The 25,135-nt window shown below is 38.6% G+C and overlaps 1 protein-coding gene across 2 annotated transcripts in view; it reads right to left on the reverse strand.

Moving 5' to 3' along the window:
• Positions 1-365: 365 nt before the first annotated feature.
• Positions 366-25,135, reverse strand: part of ctdspl2 (CTD small phosphatase like 2) — a 61,110-nt gene continuing 36,340 nt past the window's right edge. For both annotated transcript variants that reach the window (XM_033050224.1, XM_033050223.1), the window contains 8 exons: positions 21,196-21,316; positions 17,897-18,008; positions 17,312-17,398; positions 16,337-16,399; positions 15,496-15,575; positions 13,974-14,100; positions 7,723-7,818; positions 366-5,949 (listed from right to left, as the gene is read on the reverse strand). In XM_033050224.1, coding sequence (XP_032906115.1) covers positions 5,884-5,949; positions 7,723-7,818; positions 13,974-14,100; positions 15,496-15,575; positions 16,337-16,399; positions 17,312-17,398; positions 17,897-18,008; positions 21,196-21,316 — 752 coding nt within the window. In that variant the 3' untranslated portion in view covers positions 366-5,883. The remainder of the gene's footprint in view (positions 5,950-7,722; positions 7,819-13,973; positions 14,101-15,495; positions 15,576-16,336; positions 16,400-17,311; positions 17,399-17,896; positions 18,009-21,195; positions 21,317-25,135) is intronic.

Below are 25,135 nucleotides of genomic sequence, written 5' to 3' on the forward strand. Positions count from 1 at the left end.
AGCAGCCAATTTGTGCACTGAAACTGCTTTCAGTGAGGAATGAGGATGACCCGTTTAACAATTCTGACTACTGCCAGCAGGTTGGATGAAACCCCTCTTGTTCTTCTTCAATATAGTGCATTGAAACCTTTAACATCCTTTCGAGACAGCAGATCCATGTAACATCTCATCCAAAAGAAGGCACCTCCTGTGTAGCACTTTGTCAGAACCACAAAATGTATTTCTTGATACCTGAACACACAACATAACGGTTCATAGTTGTGTTACCCATTGAAACGGAGTGCTTTAAATCTCGAGGGAGTGAAGCCTTAAAGATAGGTAACAATCAAAATAAAATGAAAAACACAATGCAAGAAGCAAAAACATTTCATTAAAAAATTTATTGATTGTATATACTTTTCAATAGTAACAAAAGCAAACATTGCTCATCATGAGCATTGTTTGATTACTCCAATGTGAGATAATTGTTCAGAAAGCTATGAGGTTTGCCTATGGTCATTCAACCTTGATTGGTACAAGTTGCAGTCCACATCAATAGAGTTGATTGATCTTTTCTTATTCCAGATTTTATATTCACATTTTCCCATGTTACTACCAAAAATAAACTAGCACAAAGTCAATGATGCTAATTTCAGACTGTAGCAGTCTAACATTTATAGCCAATTTTACAGGTGTGGAAAGTTAAAGGAATATAAACTTGGTCAGATATGACTTTGGAGAAATGCAGAAAATGTTAAGATTCCAAAATGGAGACAGTGGCATTAGAATTAACCAATATACAAAAGGTAGAGAAACAATCCTTTCACAAGTTCCGGAGTGTCAAATAAAGGCAGTGCAATCTAAACGATGGGCTTCATTTTCAGGTTTACTTTAGACCTATATTAATATAAAGGTGTTGACCCTTCATGCGTTTCAATCCTCACATTATCTTGCCTAAGTTACATGTAAGCCTGCAGGCTATCTCCATTGCCAGCTATCCTGGCAGTCCTGCTCTTTGACATGACAGAGACACCAGATGTTATTACAGCGGGTCATTTATTAGTGTACATAATCTTCACTATCAATTTTTCAAATTGAGATACCCGCATACCTTCTCACTCCCATCCACCACCTAGACCCTAATCTCCTCTATGCTGATGAAACAATTCCTCATCTCTATGGGCACCTTCTCCTAATCAAATATTGGGAGAGCTTTGAATAGAGAACATTGAGAGGAGACTTGAGATAATGATGGTTCCAAACAGTATAAATAACGAGAAGCTGTTCCCATTAGAAGGTAAGGATTACTGGGAAAATGCTCGGGAAGTATCTTTTTAAAAGATCAAGTGAGCTTCTGGGTTGGAACTCACTGCTTGTATTGATTGTTAAAAACAGGTTTTTGAGAGGGAAGTGGAAGCTCGTGACATAACGCTGTTTGCAGGCCTGCAGGATAAGAAAAGGTGAATGGCTCTGTGCAGCATGGACCTGAGGGTAGAATGGCCTCCTCCTATCCCCTAACAAATATGTGAGCTGAGATTTTCTGCCGAATGTTCACCCCGGTACATTTACAGCATGCAGGTTTCTTAACTGTTTGGAGGGGGAGAGGGGGGGGCAGGAGGGGAAGGCACCTACCAATCCTTTTGAAGAGCGTCTGTGAAGCTGTGGTGACAGGCCGCAGCCCAAGGTTCAAGAACTCATTCTGCTAATGTTATAACAATCACAAAAGGCTGAACAGCTTGGGGTAATTTTCTCATGGAAACGAAGGCTGAAGGATGGTCACAAAATGCTTCAAAAAAACGTATTCAGACGTTTCCACACAAAAATCAAGCTCTCAGAAATATAAACTAACAAATGAATTCACGTCATACTTATTTGCCGAGACAGTGGTGGGAATGTGGAAACCAATCCCCCAGGGAGTGGTTGCGGTAATGGCAGTTTAAGGAGGAACCGAGTAGAAAGGAACATTGATAGGTTCTGATGAAGTGGGTTGGGAGAATATTAGCATGAGTTTGCCAGCAGAGCCAGTTTCAAAACTGCACATTCTCTGTAATTCAAACAGAACATTTTTTCAATGTCCAGGGACTCCACCTGGCTTGTATGATTACCATGTCAGGTAATATGATGGCAGAGGATCAATATTCAGAGACAGGAGAAGATCCAGTGTGAAAATGATAGACAGGGTGCTTTCATGTGCAGCCTGCATGATTCATTTCATGACAAATGTAAACCAGCAAGTTGAAGTCTGATTTCAGCAGGATCCAAGTACAATCCAAACACTTGCATGAACACAGAGAAGACCTGATACCTCTGCCAGGTGGTCATTAAGCAGAGCAGAGTATCAAATGGTTGAACACTGACAGTAGTGGAATTAATCACAGCTCTCAAAAAATCCAGATGCATCCAATTCTAGTTCAAGTTGGTGGCTGGTGGGGAGTAGAGACGGAGTGCACTGTGGCACTGCTGGCAGCAGCAAAAGCCGCGGTTTCATCCTGACCTCAGGTGCTGCCTGTGTGGAATTTATGTTCTCCCTGTGCTGTGTACGTTTTTCTGGGTGTTCTAGTTTCCTCTCATATCCTAAGGACTTGCAAGTTGGTAGGTTAGTTGACCACTGTAAATTTTCCACAGTGAGTAGGTAGAATATGATGGGAACTGATAAGAATGTGGGGAGAATAAAAATGGGATGAATGTAGGGTCAGTGTAAATGGATGGTTGAAGGGCACCATGGATGGTGGGATGATATTTCCATATTGTTTCTCTCTATGACTCTATTTTGACCATTTCATCAACTGATGAGGGAGGGCAAAATTGAAGCATTGTAATGACTTCTACCACCACCAGCCCTGATCAGCTAAATTGACTGTGAACAAGATCACACTATGAGATGTGCTATCTGATTTAGCTGCAAACTAAATAAAGTTGGCATTACAACTGGAACACAGATCCACTAGAACAAGTAGCTGCCAGTAAGTACCTCGAGTTTTTGTTCCTGTTTGATGAGATCATGGACAATCAGTGACAAAACCCCATAAACCCACATTTGGACACTGTGCTCTATTACCTTTGGTGAACAGAATTCTTAGCCTCAATTTATGAATTAATAAATGAAGAAAAGCAACTGCCATTTTAAAATGTATAGAAATATTTCCTAACTTCAACCCTGAGAAGCCTGGGCATATTTTTTTAGACGTCTCACAAGTCCTAGTTTCCTACCAGTTACCCGTAACATCCTAAAAAACTTTGTTCAAATAACCCCAACCTTCTGAATTCTCGGGCATGCAAAGATTGAGAGAGAATTGAAGAAGTTGCCCATATATTATCTATATTTTTGAGAATTGCTTCTACTGAAAACAGAACTTCTTAAAAAAAAGTGAGAAGAATGTACAGGAGGCACATTCACTGTTCTCTCCTGATGAAAATAAGGTTTTTATCTTGTGTTGACTCCTTGCTTTAACCCAAATATAAATATCATTATAATCTTACTGCTTTTGGTAAATTAAGGCATCAAGTGCAAAACACAGTTGGAGCATTTTTTTTTTGTTACAGAAAAGCTGAGGCAGTGATCATTAATCTTTTGAAAGAAAATCAAATTATTTTGACAGAGGAAGATACAGGCTGATGACGAGAGGGCCTAAATTGAGGGATTAGGTTTGGATTACTTGACGCAGAATTTGCAACATTTCAAAATGTTTGTAACATTTGTAAAAGTAATGTACTGTACATTTTTTATTTCAATAAAGACAAAATGACAAACAGCATAAAGAAAGATGCCCAGATGCCCTACGGTATTTAAATACATCTCAAAGGTTATCATTAAAGTGAATCTGTAGTAAATAGATTCCTGCAAGCAAAATACCTTTCTTTAAATACAAAATCAGTATTTCTCTGAAATGCAAACGCTTTTCAAATTATTTTCTGCAGAAAAACCTGCCATGATTAAAATATTTAATGGATAAAAGGGTTTTTCTTCCTCCCCACAAAAACAGGCTTATTTCTACATGCTAGATTTTAACATTTCAGTGTCACAATGTGCTAACTACATACACAATAGATAATAGTAAGAAAAACGCTCAACCTGATGAAAAGTTAAAATCTTCATTAATACACTGAAAAAGTAGACATAACTCATGCCTTTCATAAAATCAAAAATACAAAAATTAAACCGCTTTCTTTAAAAAGATTTCTCCTTACTTTAAGGATTTTTTTTAAATGAAGCTGCATGTAGTTTTGTACAAGAAAGTTTTGTACAAGTAAATTGGTAATATACATAAAAAAATTTAACTGCCATCCTCATTCATGTGCTGCTCACCTTTGCTACCACACACCTCGTCCTGAACAATCTTCTACAGTTCTAAGGAAATGCACCTAGCTCCTCTCCGTAATAAAAAGTGCTGCTTTTTTCCAGTTTCCTTAGAAAATGAGTCCATGGCGATGTCTGTGGCTTATCAATGCAGTCTAGAGGCAATTCATGCAATGCTCCTTCGAGTAAACAATACCGTGGAAAAAGTAAGCCAGGGGAAGGATTGGGAGAGAGGAGACAATTTTTTTTTTTTTTTTAAACGGGAATAACAATCTGGTTTACTTTTGGGAAGAATGGCAACAAGAGGGAGAGAAAGGGGAGAGAGCAGTCAGAACAGTCTCTGTTTGGCTCACACTGCCATCTTCCTGCCACCACTGATCATGCTTCCACCACATTTATCCAAATGATGGCAGGTGAAGTATTGTGACAGTGGATATAAAAAGCTGATCAGACATTGAGTCCTGCACTTGTTAGATTTGATCACCTGCAATAATTTCCCCCCTACTTCTTTCCAGCCCATTTCCCATTCTTCCCTCTGCCTCGTCCAGGTGAAGACTGTACAATTTATGAATTTAAAATTAAGTTTGTAAAGTTAGAATATCTGTATCATGTCTATCCCTTTGTACGCTCACCCTTTCTCTTAACAGATCACAGCTACTGTGGGTGAAAATTTCTGTTCTTTAATTAATATAAATAAACGTATGTTACGAAAATGATTTATTTTGACTAACCTATAGATTTATCATTTTATTTTAACAAATATACATTACTTCACAGCCTGTCAAAGCAGGGTGATTCAAATTAGATATGATTCTTTCTTGTTTGGGAATTGGAGGTGGTCATGGAGGCGGGAGGCATTCTACATTACATTATAGTTAAAAGGAATGCTTTTATAATTGGATATTATTTCATATACTAGGAAAACATAAAAGCCTAAAACCTGAACCATAATTTTTTTGTATCTTTTATAATATACTGGCCATTCCTGTTGAAATGAGACCTGCATTTTAAAAAGTGGGTAAAGACCACTTTAAAAAGCACCACCCAGAGGAAATATAGTCAGCATTCTCCTCCTATGTAAACCTGTGATAATACAAGTTAAGCAAAATGCTGGTGGCAAAAACAGAAATACATTTAACAGAAGTACTAACGGTGTTAGTTTTGTGTCACAAAGGAAAGTGCCAACTATTGATAGCTGATACAGTCAAAGTCTCATCAACATGTATTGCAACAGACCACAGCATTTCACACTTGTTACCAGCAAACTGTCTTTAGAAGCACATTAAACAGGACAACAGAATATCTATTGCGTGCTGTACATGTGCTATCGGGATCTGCACGTTCAGATTTTTTAACTGCATATACCGTTTCTTATTTTGTTTTGTTTTTAAACCCTGCAATATCCTTTCCTGTTCCAAACCATCTTAAATCTTTGAGACTGAGTTCACTCTCTGCAACCCCTTGGTTAATTGTGGGTGTCCAAGACAAGAAAAGCAAGACGAGGTACAAAAATGCAAATTTCAACAGTAATGGCAATGTCTTGTAGTCCAAAGGGTCCTGCTTTTGATTTCTCCGCCCCCTTCAGAGATGGTGTTGGCCACATGTTCTTAATCCGGAGGGAGCAAATCATGCAAACGAAATTTCTCTCTGATGTGGGGTCGAACATCTTCATTCTGAGAGAGAAGTATATTAGAAAAGTGAGCTCAATTTAAATTTGGTTCTGATGGTTCATTAGCACCCAGTGAAATCTCCAGTGGTGTTACCACAGTGTGTGTCGGGAAGCAGTTTGTGCAATTTTCTTCAAAGTGCGTTCAAGCTGTTTTAAGCACAGATATGAATATCTATAGAAGCGCTATCCATTGATCAAACTGTGCAGCTGAGGGAATGACTCTGTGATGTTCAAATAAGCACATCTGGTATAATAAGTAAATTTAACATCTTATTTCTATATATAAGACTTGCCAAATGCCTGGACTTAAATGCATTTAAGAGTAATTATTTTTCTCTATTTTATATAGAAGCATAGAAACTTGGTGCACGAGTAGGCCATTCGGCCCTTTGAGCCAGCACAGTCATTCAATATGATCATGGATGATCATCCAAAATCAGTACCCCGTTCCTGCTTTTCCCCCATATCCCTTGATTTTTTTAACCCTAAGAGCTAAACCTAACTCTCACTTGCAAACATCCAGCGAATTTGCCTCCACTGCCTTCTGTGGCAGAGAATTCCACAGATTCACAACTCTTTGGGTGAAAACGTTTTTCCTCATCTCAGTCCTAAATGGCCTACCCCTTATTCTTAAACTGTGACCCCTGGTTCTGGACTCCCCCAACATCGGGAACATTGTTCCTGCATCTAGCCTGTCCAATCCTTTAAGAATTTTATATGTTTCTATAAGATCCCCTCTCATCCAGTGAATACAAGCCCAGTCGACCCACTCTTTCATCATATGTCCCAACAACCTGGGAATTAACCTGGTGAACCTACGCTGCACTCCCTCAATAGCAAATATGTCCTTCCTCAAATTATGAGACCAAAATTGCACACAATACTCCAGGTGCGGTCTCACCAGGGCCTTGTACAACTGGGGTAGGACCTCCTTGCTCCTACACTCAAATCCTCTTGCAATGAAGGCCAACATACCATTAGCTTTCTTCACTGCCTGCTGTACCTGCATGCTTACTTTCAGTGACTAATGTACAAGCACACGCAGGTCTTGTTGCACCTCCCCTTGTCCTAATCTGACACCATTCAGGATAATAATCTGCCTTCCTGTTCTTGCCACCAAAGTGGATAACCTCACATTTATCCACATTATACTGCATCTGCCCACTCACCCAACCTATCCCTCACCCTGTAGCCTCATATCATCCTCCTCGCAGCTCACACTGCCACCTAGCTTTGTGACGTCAGCAAACTTGGAGATGCTACATTTAAATTCCTATATATATATATATATAGTAAATTGCTGAGGTCCCAGCATTGAGCCTTGCGGTATCCCACTCGTCACTGCCTGCCATTCTGAAAAGGACCAGTTAATTCCTACTCTTTGCTTCCTGTCTGCCAACCAGCTAAGCTCTTGTGTGGGACCTTGTCAAAGGCTTTTTGAAAGTCCAGATACACCACATCCAATGGCTCTCCCTTACCAATTCTCCTTGTTACATCCTTATAAAACTACAGAGAAATTATTTGCCTGCCTGAAAGCTACATTAATTCCAGAGCTGCCCTCAGATATCCCAACATGCAATTTCTCCCAGGGGTCACCAGATATAAATTATGAATGGTGATTATGGAAATGTCCTTGTCATTCATTATAAGTGCTCAATTACCAGCCATCTTAGATCAGTTAGTTAGAAAAATCAGGCAATAAATGGGGAACCTTCCCACAAGAACCTGGAGGAACTACTCTTTAATACACTATTTAATAAAAGCCATTATAACTTACCAGCTCTACTAGTTTCTCTAGAAACGGAATCAGTTTCAAAAGCTCCATGTCATTCTTATCCATGAACCAGCTTTCAATTGGAATTCCATTGGATAGCTGATAGAAAAGGATTGAAGGTATATTTTACAATGGCATAAACAAAGCTACAGCAAAAGCTGCTGTATCACACTTTCCTATGTTCTCACCAAGTAAACTTCAAATTGGGGAAGTCAGGGAGTATACCCATGCCCATATAAACAATCACAACATTAAATACCAAAATCCAGTAAATACTGAAGTGACATTAGTTTAAGGATACTCTATTCAATTTTCCTCCATGTAACATCTTTCCTAAATTAGGAAGACCACCCGACGTAACACTAAGAGCAAATACAAATGGCCCAGTTTCCTTTTCTCGCAGATACTGATCACACAAAATATCGGGGAAAAATTAGGCCTTTGGCCAAAATGGTCATTAGAGTCATAGAGTGATACAACGAGGAAACAGGCCCTTCAGCCCAACTTGCACACACCGGCCACCATGTCCCAGACACTGTGCATCTACCTGATCTATTCCTCTCATGATCTTATACACCTCTATAAGATCACCCCTCATCTTCTTACTCCAAGGAATAGAGTCTCAGCCTACTCAACCTCTGCCTATAGCTCAGACCCTCTAGTCCTGTGGCAACATCCTTGTAAATCTTCTCTGTACCCTTTCCAGCTTGACAACATGTCAAGTCAATGTTATATTCCACCGAGCTTCCCCATAATTCACTTTATCTAAACCCTTGAGAACATCCTCCATTGTTACTGTTTCCCCAATCACAGACCTCATTTCTTCTGGAGATCTTTCTTCCCTGTACAGTCTTCAACATCATAGTCCCAACCACGCATAGCCCAATTCTTTCTTCTTCAAGATCAACAAGCAGGATGATCCTGGTAGACTCATTGATTTAGCCTGTTTAGTCTTACAGAACTTATTCCTTTCAGTTATTTAGAACTTATTCCTTTCAATTCTTTCTCCTTATTTCTCCTTATTAGTAATTTTTGATTTATTTCAATATCACCTTAGATACCATCTACTTTGGCTTTTCAGTTTTCAGGTCTCCAATGGATTATTTTCACCAGATATCGATTTTCTCTATCCCACTTCCTTTGCTTTTCCTACAAACACAGTGAGGCCCAAAGTGGCTGAACTTGTTCTCACATTGAACAACTTCTCCTTTAACACCACTTACTTCTGAGAACCTGCATGGGTTTGAGCTATATCTGTCTCTTTTTGTGGGATTTGTGGACCAGTCCTTAATTTATCCCTTTTCAATCTCTCTCTCTCTCTCTCGCTTTCTCCAGCACACTGATGACTGTATAGGTAGCTTTAGGCTCTCAATCAGAACACCAGTTTCATCATCTTTGTTGCAATTTTCACCTTATCATTTTCATATGATCCACATACATGACTTTTTTGTTCTAGTTCCTGATTTTTCTATCGTCATCTCAGAAAATGGGTTCTCAGAGCACTCAATATCAATTGCATGCTCAGACTCCTACTATCTTCGCTAAATCTCCTCACATTCTGCTTCTCTTAAGGACTCAGTTCAATTCTCCCAATTTCTCAAGATCCATATCTATTCTGAAGGCGACATCTTCTATATATGTACTCTGCAGGTATCATCCCTTTTCCCTAACTGTTCCTTCCTCTGTGTCATAGGTGACAAAGCGTTCAATTACAACTGATATATTTTCTGCAATTTTCATAAATCCTAGGAGCGGAATTCGGCCATTCGGCCTATTGAGTTTGCTCCGCCCTTCAATCACGGCCGATCTATCTTTCCCTCTCAACCCCATTCTCATGCCTTCTCCCCATAACCTTTGACACCCTTATATAACTAACAAGAATCCCAAGGCACAAAATTACTTGGGATTCTGTTTAATATTCCCTGCTTGAGTTCTTTCCTGTTTTCTTTGTAATCCTCAATGGCTCTGCCTGATTTCTTAAAACTTACAGATGCTTCTTCTTTTTTGACCAAATTTACAACCCCTCTCAACAACAAAGGTTCCATTACCTTGCCATCTTTGTCCCTCCTCCTTAATGAAAAATGTTGGTCTCTGATAAGCTGCCCATTAAGCAACTCCCACATGTCAGGTGTGAATTTACCCAATAACTGCTGCTCCCAATTTACTCTCCCAAGCTCCTATTTTATAATGTTATAATTTACCCTGTCTCAATTTAGTGCTTTCCCTCAGATTCCAGATGATTCCTCATTATTATCCCACACCAGTCACTTGATCAGGTTAATTTCCCAATATAAGGTCCAATATGATCCCTCGTCTAGTTGAATGATCCAAATACTGTTTCCGGAAACCTTCTTGGATATCTCTCTCACATTCTACCCCATCTAGGTCTCTTGCGCTAAGGAAATACTAGTCAAAGTTGAGGAAGTTAAAAAAAGATTAGCCATGCAGATACCCCTGCTGTTTTTACATTTTTCTACATATCCATTCAGAGGAATAGATTTCCCTCTGAATAGATTTTATGATAGGCCATCAATATACGTTAATTGCCATTTTCTCACTCCATAGACATTGCCCGACTTGCTGAGTAGTTGCAGCATGCTCGGCTTTGTTTCAAATTTTCAGCATTTGCAAAGGTTTGTACCTTACAGATCCAATGTTTTGTATTCTTCTGTTTTCATTTGTCTTCTATTTACAGACCTTCCAGACAGATCAGCTGTACAGTACAGGCTTCCAACTCTCTCTCAAGCAACACCACCACCACTTGATTTTCTTCTTGTTCTTTTCCATTGATAGTCCATCAGGATCAAGGATGACTTGTTTTCACTGCAGTTCTGTGGCTGATGGGTCAAATGTAAGAAGCAAGAGGAGCTTAAACTTGAGAGTCACCACTTATGAACAGGTGCCATGTTGGATAGGTTGGCAGAAGGTGATACACTTGCAGGATACTCAGCATCTGACCTTCCCTTGTGGCCATAGTGTTTATGTGGTTGATCCCACAGAGATTTGCTCAATGGTAATCTCTGGGATAACAATGGAGGGAACTCAGCAATGGTAATGCCTCTGAAGTGGTAAGATTCTCTATTGCTGGTGATGGACATTGACTGGCACATTTATTACTTGCCCATGAGCCCATGCCCAAATGTCATCTCAGTCTTGCTGCAAGAAATGCTTCATTGGCTGTGGAATTGTGAATAGAATTGAAGATAGACCATGAATGAGCAGCCCAACATCTGACCATAGGATGGAAGGAAGGTCATTGATGAAGCAGCAGAAGGTGTTTGAGCCCAGGACATTGTCCCGAGAAGCTCCTGCAGTGAAATCCTGGGATTGGGCCGATTGCCCACCAATAACCACAACAATCTTCCTTTGTGCAAGATATAACACAAGCCATTAAAGTGTTCTCCCTTTGATGCCCATTCACTTCTGCTTTATCAGTGCATCTTCATGCAACTCTTGGACAGTGCTTGATTTTAAGAGCATTTTCTCTCACACAAGCTCTGTATTTCAGCTCTTTGCACCATGTTTGCGAAGAGATCTGGAACTGAATGATCCTGTGACCATTTAAATTGGGTATCTCTAAGCAGGTTATTGGTGAGTTGGCAATGTTGCCCATGGTATCATCGACGTGCTGATGACAGAGGTTGGCAGTAGTGAGTAAGATTGGAATTGTCTTTCTTTTTGTCGAAAGACCTGCCTGGACAAATTTCCGGGTAGATTCGTATTGTAACTGTTTTGGAACAACTGTTTACAGTTGCAGATAGTTCTGTAGTAAAGCTATTCAGTGCTCTAGCTGGTATGTTGTCTGGTCCAGTAGGCTTTTCTGTATCTAGTATTCTAAGCTAATCTTTGATATCACATGGAACGAACTGAAGTAGCTGGACAAGTAGCTGAAGTAGCTGCGCACCTCAGGAGTAAAGCAAAATGGCACTTCTCGGTGAACATGTTTACAAAAGTTTCTGGTTCCTCTTCGGCAATCACATGCTGGGCCCTGTCATCGTTGAAGATGGGAGATATTCTTGAAAGCCCCTTCTTCCATAAGAAGTTCACCACCATTCACCCATCCTGGTCTCAGCAGAGTACAGATGGGCAGGTTTCATTGCTGCCCAGTGGACCACAAGTATTGAGCCAAATGTGAGGTCTTGATCTTTGGCCACAAATGACTAAAAGCTGTGCTGGTGCACTGAAGACAATGGTAAATTTCTTCATCAATGCAAGGTGGCTGCTGAGATATGGGAAACAGTCCATGTTTTTTGGAGTTTTATGTCGACCTTTGCGTCACACTTCATCTGGCTTGAGAACTCGATTTTGGTGAGCTTGTTTCTAGAGTGGATGAAATGTAGGTTGCTTAGCTCCACTGGAAGTGAGGAGCATCATTGTGACAAGAAAGTCTGAGAAAAAAGTGCTGGGCCAAAGATGTTTGAACTTGTGATCTTAACCAAGGGATCTACATTAGATCCAGTCCCAGGGCAGACTGGTGTCTTGGTCGCTAATCTGTAACTCTGTAGCCCCTACTCCCTCTCTGTAAGTCAAAACACGTTTCATTTAGCTTTCCTTTGGGCCTTTGAAAGACTGTCTACCTGAGATGTAAACCCTATCTCTTTCTTTACAGACCTGCTGAGAAATGTCAATATTTTATGATTTTATACCATATCCCCTTATTCTTTTCCCCACAACGTGTTTATACAGCTTCCACTGAAATGCATCTTCGTTATTCACCTCAACTATTCCCTGTGGAAATGAGCTGCATGTTATTTATTCTTTGAATAAATACATTTCAATTCCCCTTTGAATTCATGAATAACTCAGATCTGGCCACTATTACTGGTCCTGCCTGCAAGTTGAAATATATTTGCTATGTTTATCTTATAACTCCATAACTCTGAACACCTTTATAAGATCATCCTTTAAATGTTCTTCCCATTGGGGGTTAGGTTAGACCTGGAATAGATATTTTACAACACTGATGACTTAAAGGTGATAATTTCATAAGCACAGTTGAGTGGCGTTTTATTTTATTTTTCAATAAACACAATAACTGGCCCATGAATGTTAATTGGAAATATGACTACATAATTTGTATCTCTAAACTAAACTAAAAAAACTGAATTAAGCAAGCGAAATGATGCCCCAAAACTAATTTGGGAAAATGCAAATAAACATGAAACAATTATTATTATCCATAAACTAACACTTAAAATAATACATTTTGGTGGCAGTCAAAGTCATCTTCAGCATGTAAATGGCTATTTTCCTTTTTCTATTGCATTCATGATAAGAAATATTTGGGGGTATTCTCTTTACTCCAGTCTTTCTTCCTCCATTTTTACATATCTTCTGTAGGTTAAGGAAAGTGCTTTTATTTCTAATTAGAGAAACTGCATGCAAATAGGTTCACAGCAGCCTAATAGATTCCTTGTATATAACTTCAAGTAGCCCCGGCATTCCCCCTCTCTCTATCCCTCCCACACCAAGTCGCACTAGCTTTTGGTTTCACCTAACAAACAGCTACGATGGCCTGTTTCCTTTATCATCATCACTTTTTTGCATATCTTTCATTCATTGTTCTTTATCTCTCTACATCATCGCCTATATTTCTGAAGAAGGGTCTCGACACGAAACGTCACCTGTACCTTCTCTCCAGAAATGCTGCCTGTCCCGTTGAGTTACTCCAGCTTTTTGTATATAAAACCCTGGTCGCTCAACATGATTATTAACATAACCAATGAGCAACCTCACTAGTTGGATTGAAACGTTTTAAACACTGATGGAATGTGGATGTCATTGGCAAGATCAACATCCATTGACCTGCTAAATGTTGTGTGGCCTAATCAGCCAGCCCGGTATTGTTCAGTCAATTACATTGATCTGAAATCACATATAATACAAACAGAGCAAGGATAGACAATTTTTTCCCCCAAGATATATTAATGAATCAGATGGGATTTTATGATAATCTAATAACATGGTTATTCTTTCTTATATTTGTTTACTCCAGATTAACTGAAATCAGCTCCCGTGATGAGATTTTGATTCAAACCTTTGGATTAATCTGTCTGGCCCAACATAATCTTCAAACTATGCACATAACCCCAACTACATTCTATTTCCATTCTATTGAGGCGATCATTTGATTTATGCTGCAAGCAAATGCATTTTGATTTAATTTCCATCAAGCAAAACCAAAAACAGCACAATACTAAACTCTCTGGCTCTTCTCTTATCCTTGTACTCCATTGGATAATTCCTGAACTAACCTGGTATGCAAAGGCTTGCGGAGAGTTGTCAATAATGATTGTTTTTGAAAGATCCCTTCCGAGGATATTCAAATCCTTTATGTAATTTCCCTGCACACACACACAATGCTCGCGGAATAGCCTGTGCCTAGACGGAAAAAAAACATTGCACAATAACAAAACTAGCGTGAAAATGCAGGCTGGATTAGATTTGAAAAATTTTAATTTAAAAGATCTAAATTTAAAAAATATTTAAATCTTGAATGAACTGGTATTTTAAAAAGGAACACAAAATTGAATGTCCAAGGTATGGAGTGTTGCAAGTATATTGGCAGTTACAAGCCAATTACAAAAAATCAAATACACCATAAACTGGGCAAACAATGTATGTTAAGAAAAATTCAATATTAGTAATATAGCATCAGCTTTTAAAACACAAAATATTTTGTGTGCAAGAAATTGTATATGATCACAGAATCCAGGTGATAATATACAAAATAGTACCAATAGATTGCACCACACACAGGATCAGAAAATACAGTACTGAAACAGGCAAGACTGCATAAGAAATTTTCCATTAGAATCATATTACAATTTTATTCTCTGGCTTAGACGTACGTAAACCTGGGACACAAAGTGTGGAAAAGACACTGCAATTCATGATAGCCTTTGGTGTTAGCATTCTCACATTTGAAAGATTATGGATTAAGATCCTTTGTGAGCACTTTTTTTTAGTGGTGAATGCACAGGGTGTTGCAATGGAGAGACATTAAATTGAAACACTTTCTACCTGTGTATTTCAAAGATCCATTGACATTTTTCAAAGGACGTTCTTCCAGCCCTTCAAGCAACATCTACCACATTAAATATTATCAGATGAAATAAACTATGAAATTCCAATGTATCAATTTTGCTCTGCACAAATCTGTTGTTACATAATTAATGGGCTAAAAGGCTCCTCACGGTTTGGGGTGGTGAAACGCAGCAAATGTACACAATCTTTCTTTCTGTACATTCAAATGCAATATAATTTTAAAATCTAAAAATGGGGTGCGGGAAGCATAACAGGGCCAACTATTTTTTCCAAATGGAAGGACAGGTGGAAGTGGACATTTTATCCTAAATGATCCTCTATACCAGCTGGCAGGCAACAGAATGAGACCCGGTCATGCAGCAGAGTGATCATGTAACTCCACTGGCAACCCAGAGGCCTGGACTAAAGATGCAGAGACACAAATTCAAATCCTACAAAAGGATAATCTAATTCAGTTAATTAAATAAAAAATAAATGAAATGATAGGATTGTCTTTAAAAATCCATTCTCTTTAATTTGCTTGTTTGTGTCTCCAGCAATTCTCAACTGCCTCTTGTAATGGATTAGTAAAAGGGACATTTTGGGATAGACAATGAATTCTGGCCTTATCAGTGATGTCCAGTGATCTTTGAATAAAGTAACTGCGAGAGGTCAAGGGCAGGAACACATATTGGCTCACATTGCTTTCACTCTTTCTCAATTAGAGCATGACCATTGCATAGAACTTACCTGACTAGCTGCTTCTTAGGATCCAGAATATTCAGTAATTTATCTGCATAGACTTTCTTGGAGGCAGTGAACAGAATAATCTGCAGATAAATTAGGGAAAGATTAAACAAGCGTTAATGTACAATTTTCCATAATCTAAGCAGTTGGTATCTAATGCTTCAATGATGCACACAATAAGCTTTAGGATTAATACAGATCTTTCCACCAACTGGATTCAACAAATTCAGATATTGCTGCTGCTATTTTGATTTACATCTCATCAGGAGCCTCTTTCAATTGTCACATTGCCAACTTTCACCTTGCATTAGCGCCCCGTTTGCCGTTCCTATCTTCCAACCCAAGCGCCCCTTCATATCAGGGATAAAGCTCACTTCATATTTCCAATTATGATGAGACGTTCATGGTTCTGAAACCTTTTTCTGCAGTTAGTGCATCACCCGCAGAGCATTTCTAGCATGTTCCTTAAAATACAGGGCACCTTTTGTTCTTAAAACTAGAACTTCCAATTGTATTTCTTGGGTCAGAATAATACCAAGCAAACATCAAATCACATCTACCGCACATGCAACATCTTAAATGGCTGCTTCAAAGCGAACAATAACCAACTTTGAACAAAACAAATGTAGATGGGAGGAGAAAGAATTGAGCTCTAATGGATCTGCTTTGCATGATTAAAACATACATTCTGCTGGAAATACTTTGCTCAGTTTTATAGTGCAACATTTGTAGCTAAGCTTGAAAATTAAGAAAAGCTGTTGTCAGAATGTTTTGAGGTGATATTAAATTATCTAAGGGAAAGCTCCAGCTGTTCACAACTGTACAAATCTACGTTCAAACTCACCTCGTAAATTTGGGACATTCTTTCCAGGAATTCACGGAAGTAAGGTCTCAACCGTACGTAAACCTGGGACACAAAGTGTGGAAAAGACACTGCAATTTATAAAATCACAAGGAAATACATGCCAAGTTCTAAAGGAACATGAGGAATATAGGTACCAATTAAATCATTTTTAGAAAGTTCTCAAGAATATTTTGATGCAGGATGTGAGGGATGCAAGGGAAAGAGAATGAAGCAAGAGGTATTTAACTCTCAATTATTTTACTTTAAAATAATTTTGGAAAATAATTTACTGGAAACAGAACCTTGTGTACAGAAGCAGTTAGACTCTCAACAGCCGCTGTTTGTTAAAAAGGGGAGCTGACAACGGACCTGTTAAGTTTCTCGTATTCCTTGTTTATATTTCAGTTTTTCCAACAGCTTAATTTAAAAAAGAAACATTTATAGACATTTTCTTCCCTCCTCTCAGACCTCTCTATATTACCTGAAACAATGACTTATTTGGATCTATGTTATCATTATTTATGTGAAACCTCTTCAGAATCTTCATAGCACATCCCAAAGGCTGGCTGGCCCTATATGGTACTGGTATTGGTTTATTAATGTAATGTATAACGAGATACAGTGAAAAACATTGTTTTGCACATGCTACCCTGCCAAACATACCTTAAATGAGCACAATCATATCATACACGATTGCAATAGGTAGTGCAAAAGGAGAAAAGAAAGCAAGTACAGAATATTGTGTTACAGCTACGGAGAAAGTGCAGATTTAAAAAGTGCAAGGGCTGCAACAAAGTAGATCGGGATTACATCTTTAGCATTTGAAAGATATGTTCAGGTCCATCCAATGAAATGAATTATCTGTCCCGAGATGCTTGACAAGAATTTTCAGACACAGTTTTGCAGTCGAAATGGGATCACAAAGAATGAAGTGTGGTCCAGTATTTCCCAAAATTCATGACAAGGTAGTCTTACCTGGTAAATCACGTCCTGGAAAAGGACAGGAAAAGTAAGTGCTGCATCATCCAGTTCATTGAGACTGCAGTGCACCAAGGTCTCATCCTGCCAAGATAAAAGATATCCAAGTATCACAAAACACCAGTAAGGGAATGCAAAAATTGAACTGACATTTTAACAAATAGCAAGCTGTAATAATTTTATACAAAGCAAATTGGAAAAAAAAATACTAATCACTATTTTTCATGAATCTGTTAGTTGAAAATAAATAGTTCTACTTGCATCAACTAACTATTCCTTCTCTATGTTTACTTTTCATAAACAAATTCATTAATCTCATTTGCAAGAAGAAAAATAAAATGAAAGTTAATTTGAAGATCAATACTAGATTTTGTTAGTAGAAATAAGGAACTGCAGAAGCTGGTTTACAAAATATAGACACAAAGTGCTGACAGTTTGTTATCTCTTACACACTGAAAGCATCAGCTTGTTTCAGTTATTTTTACTTTATATATGGAATATGCAACACAACATACATATAATGTGTAAATATTTCAAAGCATATTATTTTATACATACACTTTAAAGCATAGTTTCTCTCACCAAGTCTAGAACCAAAGAGAATTCAGGTGTACTTCTGGTTTTAAGTGGCAGAGCTGGTTTTCGACTGAGCTGTTCTTCTGTTAATGGTGGCACATGCTTGATGAAGAAATAACTATCAAAAAGGCAAAAACAAATGGCTAAAAGGCATGGTAATAGCAATCACTATTCAGCAATTTAGCTAAATGGCACAGCATTTAATTTATTGATTGGTTTCAAAGCACTAGAGCACTTACGACATATTTATACCGCAAACAATAAATAGTGAATAAACAGCTCAAGATTGACATCAAGTTTTACCATAATTGTAAAATTCTGTGCGGTCAGTGATGTGACTGTCTGAACACATTAGCTAGCATCACCTCACTCTCAATGCACAAAATTGATTCATACACTGTTAGAATATGTCTATTTTTCTTCTGATGTAGAAGGCTGCCATTTGGCCCATTAGGTCTGCTGGCTCTCATAGCAATCACAAGAGCCCTATTCAATCACATTTCCCTGCAACCTATTTTCTCTCATGTTTAAACATACATTTCAGAATCCTGCAAATGCTACTATGCCCATGTAGTCAATAGTCGTGGCTCTCATGGCAGTGTTATGGACAATACCCACAAAATATTCCACAGGGACCAAATATTAATTTTAAGATTTTTGAAAGGAAGTCATCAGTTCAATAGACATGTTTTTTGATAACTGAGGATGAATGGTCCCTGTAAACATCAAAGAGCCAAAAAAAAATCTCCTTGTAATAAATAATTTCAATCTTTAGGAATAATTGAGCAGTACAGAAATGTTTATCCAGGCAGAGGGCAAGAGTCACTCACTAGAATCAGCTTGTGTGAACTTCCAAGCAACCTAAAATGTAAGGACTAAGGACAATTAGTAGGAATCTAGGAGTCAACATTCAACCAAGAATTACTACAAATGCTTGGACTGTTAAAGAAAATAGAAGATGAAATTAGATGAGTTTTTAGAAAGATTTTTAATTCACTATCCAAACAAGATTATCCAATTTGTCCAATGAAGAGAGATAGAGCAAGGCAGACTTACACCAATGGAATGAGAGATGATCATATTGAAGCAAACAACATTCTGAGGAGGATTGATAGGACAGATCCTAGGGTCTCCTAACCTTGGGTAAGGGGACATGCATTAGCACTGATAAGACATTTCTTGACATTTGGTTGTATAGCTGTAGAATTCTCCTCCACAGAACATAGCAGAAACTCAACCATTGAGCATATTCAAGACTGCAATGAAAAAAACTAATGAAGAACCACAATCCTACAGAGAATGCCGCAAACTCAAAGAGCCATGTGGCCTACATCTGCTTCTATTTATTTATTTTAAAGTACATTTAGGTGGCACACTTTGTGGTGTTTAAGCCATGTTTTTGGTGTTAAAATCACAAAGCAATGCTAACCAATTATAATGACTTTTTGTGTAAGAAGGAACTGCAAATGCAGGTTTACATCAAAGATAGACACAAAATGCTGGAGAAACAGCGGGTCAGGCAGTATTTCTGGAGAAAAGGAATATGTGACATTTTAGGTCAGAACAGACACAAAATGCTGGAGTAACTCAGGCAGCATCTCTGGAGATAAGGAATGGGCGACGTTCGGGTCGAGACCCTTCTCCAGACCAAGAGTCAGGGGGGAAAAAAGGGTCGGGTCACAACACTTCTTCAGTCCTTTTTTATATCTTAGTCTAGAATAAGAATGACTTTTTAAAGTTTTAAAAGTACATAAACTGACCACTAGATAGCAGCACCTCATCTCTAATTCTTATTTCATTGAATGCAAAATAATTTACTGTAAACAGAATGGTAGGTTGTAGTTACCAATTTATATTAAAACTTATGGTAAAATTTATGGGCATGATTATAAAAAATATATGCTGCACGCTCTGACATTCGATAAACTCTGTGGTCTGGAACCACAACTAAATTTTCTGATTAAATCTCCATAATAGCACCAAAAATCAATCCCTCCCCTAATGTATGCTGACCGAACATTCACATCTCTCTAGGTAAAAAATTCCATGGATTCACAGCCCAAAAGACATCAGTCTTAAACACCAACTGCTCAATCTGATGCTCTGACCAATATATAACCAGTTTTCAGGGGGCGCTTAAAATAAATCTGGCTTTTCAGTACAAGGAAACATAAGAACAGGAAGAGCCTATTCAATTTCTGTTCTGCAACTCAATTAGATCATGATCTGATCATAGAATCCCTGGCTTCACAGTAATCTTTAATAATCATAATTGGTGGTGGTATTATGGATAGTGAAAACGGTGTTTAAGGCCACAGCATCATAAAGATTAGATGGAAAATTGAGCTAAACTTCGGCGGGTGGAATTTAATCCCAACAAGTGTGAAGTGATATATTTAGGGAGGCCAGATAGGGGTCAGACGTAAATGGCAGGTTGCTATGAAATGTTGATGAACAGAGTGACCTTCCAAAGTACCCTGAAAGAGGGTGATGCTTGCCTTCATTGATTGAGGCGTAGAATGTAAAAGTTGGAATGTTATGTCGCAACCTGGCAAACCACTGGTTAGACCATACTTGGAGTGTCGTGTGCAGTTCTAGTTGCCACAATGTAGGAAAGATGTGATTGTGCTGGAGAGAATGAGAGGAGATTCACCAGGACTTTGACTGGATTGGAGTTCTTTAGTTATGGAGAGAAAATTAATAGGTTAGTCTTGTTTTCTTTGGAATGAAGGAAGTTGAGAGGTGATGTGATAAGATGTATATAAAATTATGAGCTATTAATACGCAAGATGGTCAGGATCTGTTCTACATGACAGTCTTTCAAAAATCAAAAGGGCATAGGTTTAAAGTGAGTAGAAGTTTTACGGGAGATTTTAAAGGAAAGCTTTATTTTGCACAGTCAATCAAATCTGGAACTCAATGCCAAACATGGTGGTAGAATCAGATATAATCACTACGTTTAAGATATAATTAGATAGGCACTTGAATAGACATAGCATAGAAGAATAGGGACCTAAAACATGCAAAGGGATTAGTGTAGATGAACAAAAACATCAGTGCCGTATCATTCTATATTCTAAAATGCGTTTTATTGCCCTAGCAACTAACTCTTCAACAAAACTTTATTCTTTGTAGCAAAATATTATATTTAAGGGATTTTTGCAGTAGTTGAATGATTCAGCCTAATGCAAATCAATAAAATGATTACACAATAAATTCATTAAAAATTATTTTTGATATTAATGATGAAGTTATAAAATCTGCACATTTTGCAGCTTCTGATAAACAAGTGCTGGCAAACTTACGGATCAAAAACCTCCCAGTCCTCTTCATAGCTTGCCTCCGGGTGAGCAGGTGCTTCTGGATAAGTGCCAGGTGGAGATATTGTCTTACAGAGTTCTGCATTCGTCACATTCAATTCTGGTGCTAAAAATGTTTAAATAAAGAGTAAACAATGCAAAGATGGCTGAAAACAGAAGACCACATGCTTCATATAACTACCTAGTTTAAGGAAATGATCATAACACCTTACTCTGACATATACTTTAACATTAAGGCACTGCTCCTCCCTCCCTCCACACCCTTACCCTCATTTTTCTCTTTCAAAAAGCTATACGACCAGGGTAGTCTGCACACATACACCATAGCCTCTCAACATAAAATATGCTCATTTTTTGTGCTATTAGCCAACTCTCAATCCATGCTAGTACACATGATCAAGCACCACACACTTGAATCTTAATAAATGTGTGTGCCTTCTTCATCCAATACTGGTTTGCCTTGCCTATGCTATTTGTAACAACCTTAAATAATTCCATAGAGTTCCTAAACATGATTTCCCTTTCAGAAATCCATAATGACTCTGTTCAATCCTATTAGTACCTTGTTATCTCTTCCTTAATAATAGTCATAGATATGTATTAATTCCCTTTATAAGTTTAAGATGTCTCTGCTCAGGTATTCAAAGCATCCTGCAATTAAGGCCAACATAACCATTTGTCTATCAAATTTTTCGCTGAACTATTTAAAAAAGAATAGTCCTGATAGTCAGCTGGAAACAAGTCATTCACTACCCAGGTTCGATTAGATAATTCTCTATGTAGAAAATCTAGTTCAGATCCAATCATTAAAATTTAGTTTCTGCGCTGACTCCATTATTTTGGAACCATTTAAAACCCAGACATTGCACTGCTAATATTTGCACAAAAAATTCCAGGCAGTGTAAAAACATAGGTTAGTGCCAAATTATCTAATGAAAGTCATTACACACATCAGACAATAGATTTATTAACTCGTGGTGTCTTCAGCAGATGGTCCTGAGACCAACCAGTGGGCTGACAAATCTAGTATCTTTGCAAGCAACCGATTGTTATGATTTGGACTGCATTGTCTTAGGACAGTGGAAGCAGGCACAATAGGGATGGCACAGTGACGCACCTGTTGATTTCCTGCCTTACAGTGCTATAGACCCAGGTTCGAGCCTGACTACAGGTGCTGCCTGTACGGAAGTTGTACGTTCTCCCTGTGACCACATGGGGTTTCTCCGGGTGCTATGGTTTCCAGCCATACTCCAAAGATGTGCAGGCTTGCAGGATAATTGGCTTCTGTAAAATTGTAAATTACCTCTAGTGTGTAGGATAGTGCTCCTGCTAATGCAATGTACAGGGTGATGCACAGGTTGGTGCGGACTTGGTGGGCTAAAGGGTCTGTTTCCGTGCTATATCTCTAAATTCTAATAGAAGCTAGTGATATCTAATTTAATCTAATTTTTTTTTAAAGCTGCAGGGCCATAGGAAAAGTTCAGGAGAGCGAGACAAAATAAATAGCACTTTTAAAGAGCTTTTCTGACTTTACGATTCTGCTTTTTTTTTCTTACATTGCCATGGTAGAAGGTAAGCAATGCTTCAGCAGTTGGGCACAATGAAATGACTCAGAAATTGCCAAACGTTTAATTCGTGTGGCAAATTTATCAATCTGGTACACAATCTAGAAGTGTCTATACCATTCTTCACGTTAAGTTCATAACAGAAAGAAAATTGCGGAGGCCCTTGCATAGATATTTGTATTATTTATAGCCGCAGATGGAATTCCAGAAGCCTGGAGGGTGAAGTTGTATCATTATTTAAGAAGGACAGTAAGGACAAGCAAGCAAATTAAAGGCCAGTGAGTTTGACGTCAGTTGAGGCAAATCTGAGGGACGGGATCTACCAGCATTTGGATTGGCAGGGACTGATTTGAGATAGTATGGTTTTATGTGTTGGAAATTTTGTCTCACAAATCTGATGAGTTTTTTTGTTTTTTTAAGAGGTCACCAAGAGGTTTGATGAGGGCAGGGTAGTGGATATTGTCAGTATGTACTTTAGCAAGGCCTTTGACAGGGTCCCATAAGATAGGCCAGTCTAGAAGGTTGGATGTGATTGGGGACCTGTGGTTTATGGTATGCTGCAGGGATCAGTACAGGACCCATTGTTGTTTGTTATCTAAATTTACAACTTCAATGAAAATGTCGACAACATTGTTTGTAAATTTGCAGATAACACCAAAAATTATGGTATAGTGGTGAGGAAGGATAACTGATTTTATAACAGGATCCAGATAAGTTGGGAAGGTAGGCCAAGGAATGCCAAATGGAATTTAACTTTGACAAGTGTAAGGTGTCGCACTTATAAATGTTAAACCAGAGTAAGACTTGGACAGTAAATGGTAGAGCCCTGTAGAGTATTGTAGAACAGAGATCCAGGAGTACGGGTGCATTGTTCCCTGAAAGTGGTCATTCAGGTGAACATGGTGGCGAAGAAGTTATTTAGCACCTTTGCCTTCATGGGAAAAATACTGAGTACAAAAGAATTGGTGAATGGCATTTGGAGTACTGTATGCAATTCTGCTTGCTCAGCAAAAGAAAATATGCCATTAAAGTGGAAAGGGTGCAGAAGAGATTCTGCAGAATTTTCCTGGGATTTGTGGGCTTCAGTTATAGGGAGAGGCTAGATAAGTTGGAGCATAGGAAGCTGAGGAGTGATTTGTTAATGTGTACAAAACCATGAAGGCCATGGATAAAGCGAACGTTCAGTCTTTTTTACGAGTTTATTCCCGGGATACGAGGTTAATTCCCGGGATACGAGGTTAATTCCCGGGATGTCGGGACTGTCATATGTTAATAGAATAGAGCGGCTGGGCTTGTATACTCTGGAATTTAGAAAGATGAGAGGGGATCTTATTGAAACGTATAAGATTATTAAAGGTTTGCACATGCTAGACACAGGAAACATGTTCCCGATGTGGGGGAGTCCAGAACAAGGGGCCATAGTTTAAGAATAAGGGGTAAGCCATTTAGAACGGAGACGAGGAGAAACTTTCTCCCACAGAGGGTTGTGAATATGTTGAATTCTGTCTCAGAAGGCAGTGGAGGCCAATTCTCTGTATGCTTTCAAGAGAGAGTTGGATAGAGCTCTTAAAGATAGCAGAGTCAGGGGATATGGGGAAAAGGCAGGAACGGGGTACCGAGTGTGGATGATCAGCCATGATCACATTGAATGGCGGTGCTCGCTTGAAGGGCCGAATGGCCTACTCCTGCACCTATTGTGTATTGACAGTGGATGATAACACTAGAGGACATTGGCTCAAGGTGAGAGAGAAGATAATTTAAGAGGGATCTTTTTCCACAGAGTTCATATCTGGAACAAGCAGACATATATACAAGCAGATACAATTGCGACTTTCGAAAGACATTCGGATAGATATATGGGTAGAAAACGTGTAGAGGGATATGGCCGAAAATCGGGAAATGGGATTAACCCAAAACACTAATTTGGCGAATAATTTGGCAGCCTATATTTTCCCCACTTCTTGAACAGCAGAGTAATATTAACAATTTTCCAATCGTCTAGAACCACCCCCTGATTCTAGTGATTCTTGTAAGATCACAACTAATGTCTCCACAATCTCTAAAGCTACCTCTTTCAGAATCCTGGGGGGAAATCAAAACCTGCAGATGCTAGAAATTTGAAAGCTAATGAAGGATCTTAGATGTGAGATATTAGCTGTTTCTCTCTCCACAGACGCCAAGTGCTACCAACATTTACTGATTTTATTCTCGTCACCAGTAATCCTTGCAAATCAATGCCAAACTGGAAAATATGGAACCAGTTCTAAAGCACAAGCATGGTACCTTGCAATTTCAGTTTGAAATACCAATGGTACTTTGTTCAGTCCATTAAAGAGTCCTAAAGGCTTGCTGAGGACAAT

The sequence above is a fragment of the Amblyraja radiata genome, chromosome 34 (genome assembly GCF_010909765.2).
Source record: "Amblyraja radiata isolate CabotCenter1 chromosome 34, sAmbRad1.1.pri, whole genome shotgun sequence".
Lineage (NCBI taxonomy): Eukaryota > Metazoa > Chordata > Chondrichthyes > Rajiformes > Rajidae > Amblyraja > Amblyraja radiata.